This window comes from Propithecus coquereli, unplaced genomic scaffold (assembly GCF_000956105.1).
Source record: "Propithecus coquereli isolate 6110/MARCELLA unplaced genomic scaffold, Pcoq_1.0 Scaffold43, whole genome shotgun sequence".
Taxonomy (NCBI): domain Eukaryota; kingdom Metazoa; phylum Chordata; class Mammalia; order Primates; family Indriidae; genus Propithecus; species Propithecus coquereli.
The window spans coordinates 2,375,742-2,387,210 of NW_012150063.1; the positions used below are offsets into that span (position 1 = coordinate 2,375,742).

An 11,469-nucleotide genomic window follows, 5' to 3' on the forward strand; every position below is an offset into this window, starting at 1 on the left:
CCCTTCTTCCCCCTACCCAGCCCCTGGAAACCACCCTTTCCTCCTTTCTGTCTCTATGAATTTGACTACTCAAGGTATCTCTCATTAAGTGGAAGCATATAAAATAATTTCTTTTTGTGGCTGGCTTATTTCACTTAGGTTATATCCTTGAGGTTCATCCATATTGTAGCACGTGTTAGAATATCTTACCTTTTAAGGCTGAATAATATTCCATTGTATGTATATATCACATTTTGCATATTCATTCATCCATTGATGGACACTTGGGTTGCTTTCACCTTTTGGCTATCGTGAATAATTCTGCTATGAACATGGGTATATAGATACCTCTTCAAGACCCTGCTTTCAATTTTGGGGGATATAGACCTAGGAGTGGAATTGCTAGATCGTATGCTGATTCTAAGTTTCATTTTTTGAGGAATGATATACTGTTTTCCATAGCAGCTGTACCCTTTTACACTCCAACCAACAGTACATAAGGGTTCCAGTTTCTCCACATCTATGTCAATACTTGTTATTTTCTGTTTTTTTTTTTTTAACAGTAACCGTCCTAATGGGTGAGAGGCAGTAGCATTTATTACTTCATATAAAAAAAAATATATATGAATAAAAGGCACCAAACTAAAAATAAAAATTATAAAATTAGAAGATAAACCATTTCTTATTATATAAATGTCATTTAAGGAGTGTGAATACTTTAAAAGCATGTTATAGATTACAGGCCCTGGTTCAGGACTGAGTAGTCTGGCTCCTAGGAATCTACATGGCTTCTTGAGCTGTTTCCTCTCATATCAGTATGTATATTCATAAAGTGTAATCTTTTTCTGAAACTTTTTACCAACCTTTCATTTGAAGTCTAAGTTTCTTTGGCTTTTTTTTTTTTTAAGGCACCTTTCTTGGATGTTCTCAACACCATGATGGATACTTCACTTCCTCTGACATTAGAAGAATTAGAAGAATGGGGGAATCCTTCATCTGATGAAAAACACAAGAACTACATAAAACGTTACTGTCCCTATCAAAATATTAAGCCTCAGGTAGTGAAAAACAGTTATATGATCCTAAAGTGATAGAGAAGATATTAAAAAGATACTTGAGCAGAGGCAGAAATTAGTAGGGCTTTAGAGATGTTTCTACTTGTAATACCTAGACATCTTTCAGTACCATCTCTCCTCATGTTCCATGTTTGTTTCAATTTAATACCTCAGGGGAATAGAGTTTTCATGCCTTAATTACTAAATCAGATAAGGTCTCTTTAGTCAAGAAAAGGCTATTCCAGGCAATAAGTAGTCTAGTACTATAATACTGAGGTGCTCTCAAGAATATAAAGTGAGAAAAAACTCCTAGCACTTAGAGGAAAAAATTGGAGATAAATGTTTTTTATGGTCTATACAGCGGGGAGGGACCGTGAGGAATAATGTAAACTCTTTGTACATGTACTTTCTTCTAGCATTATCCTTCAATTCACATAACAGCTTATGAAAATGATGAACGTGTACCTCTAAAGGGAATTGTGAACTACACCAAGAAACTCCAGGAAGCCATCACGAAGCATACTGAAGACATGGGTGAAGGTAGGAGATCATCTAGAAGCAGAAAACTTGGCCAAACAGGCTAACACCCTCAGCACACAGCTCAGAGTAATATTACGCATTTCATGCTACAACCAAATCATCTGTCCAGAATTTAAGACAAACAGTTGTTTTCCTATGTTGATGTATATTAACTGCCTCACCTCAAAGGACAATATTAAAATAAGGTATACAGGACACAAAGAAAAAAGTAAATTTAAATATCAAGTATAACTTGTAGATGTACTATCATACAATTATTCATTCACTTAACAATATTAATTGAGCCATTATTGTTGGGAATCTAAAAGACAAGATGGTGAGGTTTTTCCTTTGGAGCATCAGTGCCCAAACTAGCTGCTTTAATTTCCTCTAGATATTGTTTCAATTTTATTAGATAAGAATTCCTCCTTTTCGCCTTGAAACTGATGCCAACACATTGTGAGTTCAAGGGCAGGGGGACCCACATATAAGTGAGCAGCCTCCCTGTATTCAGCTCCATTTTGCACTCCCACTCATTGCTGCAGTTGGTGTCTCCAGGTCACAGCCCTCTCCGTGTGGTGCCTTCCATCCAGCTTCCTCAGCCCCTGGGTCCTCCCTGTTTTCCCTGCTTCAGAAATTTGTCTTTTACTGCTTGCCGCCTCCCATCTCTTTATTGTTGGTGGGTTTTGCCTTTATTCCTTTACTTTTATTTGAATAGAGTACTCAGGATGAGAGGGGAGAAATGAGTCTCAATCTTCCAAAGACCTTCTAATTGTTTTTGTATGTTAACTCTTTCAGGCTATCAGGCCCCCAATATTATTCTAGATATTCAGCCTGGAGGCAATCATGTGATTGAGGATTCTCATAAAAAGGTATGTTATCAAGCCCCTCTCAGCTGACAGATTCCCAAGTAGAGATGCTTTTTATTTAATATTCAAGTTTTCAGTGGTTGCCACAGGGTTTATGACAAAGCTACTTCACAAAAGTCTGGTCTGTGGCTGAGACCCACAAAGGGAGGGAGGGACACCGAAGCAATCGAGAGAAAGCGCTCTCTGTTGTACTTGGTAAGTGAGCTCTGGTAAAGAAAGCTTTGAGTCTTAATTGTTGAAAGCCTTCCACCTCTGTCCCGAATAAAAGTATTCTTGCCATAAATTGCCGACTTCAGTGTTAGGTGAAGATGGGTAGACAAAGTGAAGCTTAAACACCGGCGTTTTACCACAGAGGTATTCTATCTGATTTTTAAAATGTGTTTCTTTTAGATTACAGCCCAAATTAAATTCCTGTATGAGGAACTTGGACTTGACAACACCAGTGTTTTTGAAGATCTTAAGAAATTTCTAAAATTCTGAAACGCTACGTTCAACTAGGAATTGGAAACAGTCAAATACTTCATAGTCTTATTTCCAATTGAATTAGCAAAAGTAAGATTTTTAAGTTATTTAATAATTTTTTTAAACGTGTTTATCCATCAAAATTTTGCTTAGTCTGTATCTCACATGCTTATACTGTTCTCTCCATTGATGCACATGCCCCATAACCTAGGAAAGTAGTTTTCAAATCATGCTCCTTAGAAGGACCTGGAGGGAGGAAGGAATTGGTGACAGAACTCTAGGCCTCCCATCCAATCAGTACAGCTTTATTTTGTCTGTTTCACTGGGATTTTCTTTGACCAGTTTACAAATCAATGTCCCGCCTCTTTGCTAATGAATGTTTTTACACACAGTGGCAGTGAGTCATCCTACAATTTTTATGCCTGCATTTTAAGGAAAAAGATAACATTCTTCACATTAAAATTCATTAGAGCTTTTGAAAAATCTGGGGTCCTAACATGTTTTTATCATGTTATTGATGCTATCTCAAAAAAGTTACAAGTTCCTACAAGTGATAATTTTCTTTCAAACATTTTTTCAAAGCACTTGAGAACCTTTCCTAAAGCAGTTACATTCAAGCTACAGAAATATCTGAGAATTAATGATTGTTCATAAAGTTTATCCAGCAGCATGCTATACATGAAACTACTGCAAATGCTTAAAATACCAGCAGAATGCCAGTGTCATCTCTTTCATAGAGGTGCCTAACACAAGGTGTACAGTATGTCTAATACACTGGAATAGCATGCGCGATTGGAAACAAAGCATCTGTCTCTGAAAGCTGTTCGGTGATGAAGGAGATTCTTCGTGTTGTGTTGAAGGATGAGTCCCTCTCCCTTGTTCAGATAAATGCCACTTGTATCAACTTCACTGCCTTTGTAGGTAGAATTGGTACTTAGTGTGATTCTCAGTCTTACGGGAAGATCTGAAATCATTTCCTGTAGATTTAGCAGTGTCGATTCTCCAAAATTCAGAACCACGATAAAGACTTTATCTATGCCATCCAGCTCTCTTGTGTACACGACACAGTGGCTATCATTCCTCAAATGGCAAAACCAGCCCCTGTTGAGGATCAGCTCATTGGCATGAAGTAGACTTAATTCTTGATATAACTTCAAAGCCGATCTGGGCTGAGTCTTTTGGACCTATTTTTTAAAAAGAATATTTACATAAATATTGAATTCTAAATTGTTTTTAAATATTTTCTGTATCTTGTAAGGAACTATTTACCAAAAACACTTGCTTCAATTTTGCCCCTTAAAATAACTGCCAAATTATAGGTATTAATAAGTAGATAATAATTTATATAAAAACTGATAGAAATTGCAAATTCAGGCTTTCAACTTGTATGGGAGTCATTGCAATATGCTTAGTGTTCTACTACATCATAGAATTTCTGTAGAGACCAAATTTGACAACTTTAGGAATCCCAAAACAAATGTCCGTATCTAAGTTAATGAATATTTAACTTGCCTAAATAAAGTCGCCTTGTGCTGTATTGTTACTGCCAAATGCCTGGAAGAAAAGCAGTATCATAGCAATGAACTTAGACTTCTGATGAATTTGGGCTTATTGGTTCTCTTTTATAGAATGTATAGGTTGCTGTTGTACAAAGAGATATAACTTCAGCAGACATGTATTTCTTGCATAGCTAATGATGGAATAGAAAGTTACAAAAAGGATGCAAAGCAAAAAGCTGCCTACAGTGAAAGTTAGAAATTGTAGATATTTTTAACCATAAAAGTAGTATATATCCATTAAAGATTTGGTTTTCTTGGCTGGGCGTGGTGGCTCACGCCTGTAATCCTAGCACTCTGGGAGGCCCAGGCGGGCGGATTGTTTGAGCTCAGGAGTTCGAGACCAGCCTGAGCAAGAGCGAGACCCCGTCTCTACCAAAAATAGAAAGAAATTAATTGGACAGCTAAAAATATAGAAAAAAATTAGCTGGGCATGGTGGCGCATGCCTGTAGTCCCAGCTACTTGGGAGGCTGAGGCAGTAGGATTGCTTGAGCCCAGGAGTCTGAAGTTGCTGTGAGCTAGGCTGACACCATGGCACTCTCTCTAGCCAGGGCAACAAAGTGAGACTCTGTCTCAAAAAAAAAAAAAATGTGGTTTTCTTATACAGCCATATAAATAAAACATATGCAATTTGATGTTGTACTTTTCATGTTTTTTGACATTTCAAGCATTTTCCCATTATATAGCCTCCATAAATTTAACCATTCCCTTTCATTTTAACATTTGTGTTTCTAGCATTTTCTTATATTTTTATTCCCCTCCCAATATTTTATTTTAGGATAGATTATCAGAAATTACTTTGACAAAGAATATGGACACTTGATACATAATGCAAAATTATTCTTCATAAGAGCTGTTGCCAAATCACTGATAATGTTCATTGTTCTCTTGCCAACCATGTTTACTGGGGTGGGGGATAGTTACTGTTCTTTAGGGGTGGGTGCCTAACATGTGGTCTTTAATGACTATCTAATGGGTGTTTGAAAAGCTGTGTATTCTCTGTTTATCAGGTACAAAGGTATTTATGGTATATATGTACACAACTTGTCAAAGTTACTAACATTTTCTCTAGCCTTAGATAATGCATGAAAAGCATATAGTTCAGTGCCACTCACATAAGAAGTGCCCAGTAAGTATTAGCTATTATTTTTGTCTACTTGATTTATCACTTTCTAGAAGTATGTTGAAGTCTCTCCCTGTAATTGTGGATTTGTCAATTTCTCCTTGCATTTCTGAGTACTTGTTTTATATATTTTCAGTCTATCGTTAGATAACCTGAGTTTTAGAAACATTCGTGATTTTTAGTGGAATATTCTTTTATCACTTTTAAAATTGCTTTTGTCTCATAAAATGCTTTTCATATTGAATTCTATTTTGTCTGCTATTAAATATTTCCAAGCCTGCTTTTTGTAACTTTATTTTTGACTAGGAAGAAATGCGTGCACATAGTATAAAATTCAATAACAAGAACATATACAATAAAAAGGTTTTCGTCAACACCATTCCCTAGCTTCCCAGTTCCCCTCCCAGAGACACTGTTTATATGTTGTTTCATTCTTATGTATCATATGAAATGATACATTCTGTATATGTAGACAAATATATGTAGACATATATATGTAGACATGTTTTCTTTCTCTACACAAATGGTGGCATGTTACCATTTTATACTGTTTTTTATTTAGAAATGATCTCATATCAATGTATATAGAGCTCCCTCATTCTTTTTAAAAGCTGCATACTAGTCCCATAATTGAACTGGTTTCTATTGATAAAATATTTAAATTATTTCTAGAGTCTTCTGCTGTTAAAAATTATATCACAGTCAAGATCCCTTGTGTATTTATCATTTTGCACATGTGCAAGTATTCCTAGAAACGTATCTAGGGGTGGAACTACTAGGTCAAAAAATATATCTGGTTTTTTTTTAAAGCTATAACTAGGTTGCTTTCTTTTTATTTTTCTTTTTATTATTATTTATCTGCTGTATATTTTAATTCTTTTTGTGTCCTTTGTTTTAGGTATCTCTCTTATGTCTGGATTTTTTGTCTTATCTGAGTATTTTTACCTTTTAATAGGTAAATTTAACCCATTCATCTTTGTGATTATTATTTGTTTAGATAAACACTTGAAGACTTATTTAATCTTTTCTTTATAGTTATACTATTGTTTTGGGTTTTTTTCTTTTTAGCTTTTTATTGGGTCAATTATTTATGTAACTTTTTTCCTTCTAATATTCTTTGAAAATTATACATTTTTATGTGTCTTATGGTTACCCTTAAAATTGTAATGACCACTTTAAAATGTTTTTCTCAACATCTGGAACAATGCTGTCCAATAGAACTTTCTGTAATGCTGGAAATGTTCTATATCAGTGCTATCCAATATGGTAGGCACTAGTTAATGAGCTGAAATATTACTGTGACCCAGAAACTGAATTTTTAATTCTGTTTAGTTTTAATAGTCACAGTAGTTAACGGCTACTGGACAGCTCAAATCTAGTTACTCTTTTTCCTGTACAAGATAAGCATGTTAGCCTGCTTTCTTTCTTTCTCCTTCCCTCCCTCTCATACACTACCACCACCACCTCCCATATAGAAACAGATCACTAAGATTTTTGTTCCAGAATACCTTATTTTACATTATGCATCAAAAATTATCCCTAAGTTTTGTCGTTTCCTTTTCCTCACTATATTGTGTATGTTGTGTCTCCCTTTTAGATTCAGTTTTGGTTTTGCTGGAGTCCTCTGATTATTCTTTCAAAAAGTGGCTATACAGGTAAAATTTAGTACCCTGCTCTTCCATCTCTATTTTGCTCTTACTCTTAAATGCCAGTTTGAATAGCTAGGTTTAGAATCAAGTTTCCATTACAACTTTGAAGATAAAGTTCTAATGTGTTCTAGTATCCCGTTGAGAAGTCTGATGCCAGTCCATTTCTCAGTCTTTTTCTCAGGCAGTCTATTTTCAGGTTTGGTTTCTTTCTGAGTAGTTTTAGGGTTTTCTATTTATCTTTGCCATTCTAAAAGAAGATAAAGTCTTCCTTTATCTTTGAATTATTATATATATTTTATTTCTTTGGTTATATGTTTCCTCCCAGTCTCTGTTCCCTTCTACAATTTCTTTGTTGTTGTATATTGAAATTCTGGATGGATCTTCCATGTATCAAATTTTTTCTTACACTAGTAGCTTCTTGGCCTTTTTTTCAGTGCATTCTGGGACAAACCCTGAATCAGTTTTTCAGCGCACTATTAGCACTTCTATTTCATTATTTATTTTGACAATATTTACATTTCTAAGGTATCTGTCTAATCACTTCTTTAAAGATGTCAAGGACCTGCCTGGTGGCTCACCCCTGTAATCCAGCACTTTGGGAGGCCAAGACAAGAGGATCGCTTGAGGCAAGGAGTTGAAGACCAGCCTGTAGCGATAGGTCCAGCCTGTAGCAAGACCCTATCTCTACAAAGAGTTTAAAAAATTAGCTGGGTGTGATAACGCGCACCTGTAATCTCAGCTACTCGGGAGGCTAAGGCAGGAAGATCACTTGAGCCCAGAATTTTGAGGCTGTAGTGAGCTGTGATCACACCACTGCACTCTAGCCTGGGCAACAGAGTTTTGAGACCCTGGTCTCAAAAAAAAAAAAGTGTCAGGGAGCTCCGTAAAACAACAATCTGGGGTAAAGTCTCATGTTTCTACAGTGTTCTGTTAGGAATGGTGTCTCCCTCTCATGGTTTTTGTTTTCCTCAAATGCCATGTAATTCTTTGTGATCCATTTGCTCTTGTGTTTTGATCTTCCTTGTTTGCCTGTCTTCAGTTGCCTACCTCTCATAATTGTGAGAAGCCAAATTGGATGTGGATCTGGCTTGTCTTTAGGCTGAGAGTTCTTTTCCTTCTTACAGTTATAAGCTTGCTGGAGTCCCACCATCCTCTCCTGGCCTCTGTGAGCTGAGTAGTAAAAGCTTTCATTTCTGAGCACATTCCACAGTGAATTAGCCAGAGGACAGCAGTAGAATCAGGTTTTCTTTTCCTTTTCTTTCTTTTGCTGCACTTATAGAAGTTTGAAGCTTCTACAAGCTATTTCAAGCTTTCCTTTACTCATTCCAACATTCATGTGATCACCAAACATGCCTTGGATTTTTTCCCCTAGGGAAATACTGCTGCAGCCAATTACAGCAGTTTAGGAAATTCCTACAGTGCTCTTACCTGTCCCTGTTGGAGCTATTTTCTCCTGTGTTTTAGACTCCAGTTTCTATGCTCTTGTTTCTCTGTAATGCTAATTTTACTTTCTTTTAGAAATTACTTAAATTCTCATCTGTTAGTAGCATTATTCCTTTCTAGGACTATTTGCATGTATTTTATTAAAATGGCATTGCCTGGGATTTAATGATTATGATTTAGTAGCCCTCTAGGCATCACTCATGATGATCATTTTTAAAGATTTTGCTAATCTGATAGAAAAAAAATTATTTTAATTTGCATTTACATTTTTCTGTCTTTGCTGGTGTGCATTTTTATGTAGGATTTCCTACATATTGGACTCAGATTGGCCTACAGGAATATTTTGGAAATAATGAAAATCAATAGAGGTATTCAATCCAAAGTAATTGTTAAATGTATATTATTTTGTGCTTTTAAGACCTACAACTATATAAAACAAAGCTTATACTATCCAGGAATCCTCAGTGATGCTTGGAGTGAGGAGTTGTGGGGACAGGAGACTCTGTGTGAAGTTCTATATCTGAATAATGTGGGGCATTTTTTCAGATTACTTAGTAGATTGGAATGAGAGAGAGTGCTATGAATTTCTTTTTTATGGAGACAGAATCTCACTCTGTCACCCTGGATAGAATGCAGAGGAGTCATCATAACTCACTGCAACCTCAAATTCATGGGCTCAGTGATGCTCCTGCCTCAGCCTCCCAGGTAGCTAGGACTACAGGCGTGTGCCACCATACCTGGCTAATTTATTCTGTTTTTTGTTGTGATCGGGTCTCACTCTTGCTCAGGCTGGTCTTGAACTCCTGACCTCAAACGATCCTCCTGCCTCAGCCTCCAGTAGTGCTAGGATTAGAGGCATGAGCCACTGTACCTGGCCTATAAATTTCTTAAGTATCCTCACGTAATGCCAGTCATTTCTCTTCCCCTAAATTAGATTGTTTACCAGTAAAATTCTCACTAGTGTATGACATTAATTTTTTGGGGTTTTTTTTTGTGTTTTTTTTTTTTTTTTTTTGAGACAGAGTCTTGCTCTGTCACCCAGGCTAGAGTGCAGTGGCGTCAGCCTAGCTCACAGCAACCTCAAACTCCTGGGCTCAAGCAATCCTCCTGCCTCAGCCTCCCGAGTAGCTGGGACTACAGGCATGCGCCACCATGCCCGGCTAGTTTTTTTCTATATATTTTTAGTTGTCCAATTAATTTCTTTCTATTTTTGGTAGAGACGGGGTCTCGCTCTTGCTCAGGCTCGTTTCGAACTCCTGAGCTCAAACAATCCTCCCGCCTCGGCCTTCCAGAGAGCTAGGATTACAGCATGAGCCACCGCGCCCGGCCTATGACATTAATTTTTGATCACTATGAGAAGAGAAAAAAGTATAGGCAAAAGCCAAAGGGTGTGCTTTTCTAGAACAGCTTCTTTAGGGATTTTCATGTCTTCTATCTCTTCAGGTAAATAGCCTTGCTCTCAAGTCCACATTACCCTAGGTTGATTGATTGATCTCCTTCCTGCCTGCCCGCCCACCTACCTTTCTCCCTCCCTGCCTTTTGAAGGAAAGAAAGGAGGAAGGGTAGTTCAACTTGCTGAAAATTTTCCATAAAATTTCCTTCATAGCTGAAAGGCCTTACTAAGGGCCATTCCAATGAAGAATTGTACATTCTGTATGATACTTCACGTGGTAGACTTGTGTACCAGTTTGTATTTTCACAAAAACGTGATTTATAAACTCCTTCCAAATTAAAAACTGCAAGGGAAGTTTGTGATTGATTTAAATATCAGGGTGTTAGACATGCTAAGGGTGAGTGTATGTTGTCAGTACAGAAACGCATTTCTTCCAGACTCAACATAAAATGTTCAGTGATACTTACTTCAACATTCACAGTGTGGTAATCTGAACTGATGGGTAACCAGGTGTGATTCGCTTCAGAAAAGCCAGCATTTGAGCTATTGTCCCACTGCATTGGTGACTTTGAGAGAAGGGTATTCTATGTCAAAAGAAAAAACAGTGGTCTGGTTATTAAAAGAAATATACTTTGGTCCTGATTCGCTTCATAATTATTTAATTCCCTTTAGTTCTTAGCTAGTGCTTATATTTATTAGCATTCATGATAAAAAGGCCTTAACATTTAGTACATACTCCAGTTTAACACTTTTAATTGGAAAATGGCAAATAACATCTTGAATTTTAAATAGACTGTACTAATTGAACTTTAATACATACTTGGAATCTTTGCTGCTTTTCCTTAAAAATGAATAATGTAGGATTTCATGATGTACTATTACCAACTTAGGCTACTTCATTCTACTGTGGTACAGTGATGGTGAATTTAAGAATACTGCCCTGTACAATTGAGCCTGAATTCTGTCCTGCTTATTTTTCCAGCCTGGTTACTGCTCATGAGTGCACACACACAAATTTAGGAGCTGATGAAGAGAAAGTTTCACTTTAATCAAGTATTAGGGAAGTTGGATCTCATACACTTGAAAGCTAACCATGCAAATGTAAAGGTTCAAGATCAGTCATCTACCCAGCAACACAATTGTGAAATCTGTAGCCTCAAACAAAAACAAAATGAAAACCGCTCAACTCTGAGGCTGTGCATTACACTTGACAACATATTAATGAAAGGAGAGTTTATGCTATGGTCACCTGAGATCTAGCAGGACAAAGAAAACTAAAGTAATATTGGGAACCATTATCCTAAGTGTGAAGTATCTCAAAAATGGAAAAACAAACACCACATGTACTCTCTAATAAATTGGAACTAATGGATGGGCACACGAGTACACAGAAGAAAGTAAAAGTCACTGGAAATCAAGC

General features: G+C 36.7%; 2 protein-coding genes across 4 annotated transcripts in view; one reads left to right on the forward strand and one right to left on the reverse strand.

Annotated features, from left to right (window-relative positions):
• The window catches only part of PREPL (prolyl endopeptidase-like), a 34,711-nt gene extending 31,737 nt beyond the window's left edge, over window positions 1-2,974 (forward strand). For all 3 annotated transcript variants that reach the window (XM_012653830.1, XM_012653829.1, XM_012653831.1), the window contains 4 exons: window positions 888-1,037; window positions 1,451-1,574; window positions 2,352-2,425; window positions 2,813-2,974. In XM_012653830.1, coding sequence (XP_012509284.1) covers window positions 888-1,037; window positions 1,451-1,574; window positions 2,352-2,425; window positions 2,813-2,902 — 438 coding nt within the window. In that variant the 3' untranslated portion in view covers window positions 2,903-2,974. The remainder of the gene's footprint in view (window positions 1-887; window positions 1,038-1,450; window positions 1,575-2,351; window positions 2,426-2,812) is intronic.
• Window positions 2,975-3,403: 429 nt separating this feature from the next.
• The window catches only part of SLC3A1 (solute carrier family 3 (amino acid transporter heavy chain), member 1), a 42,056-nt gene continuing 33,990 nt past the window's right edge, over window positions 3,404-11,469 (reverse strand). The window contains exons 8-9 of the mRNA XM_012653790.1: window positions 10,517-10,633; window positions 3,404-4,068 (exon numbers count right to left, since the gene is read on the reverse strand). Coding sequence (XP_012509244.1) covers window positions 3,628-4,068; window positions 10,517-10,633 — 558 coding nt within the window. The 3' untranslated portion in view covers window positions 3,404-3,627. The remainder of the gene's footprint in view (window positions 4,069-10,516; window positions 10,634-11,469) is intronic.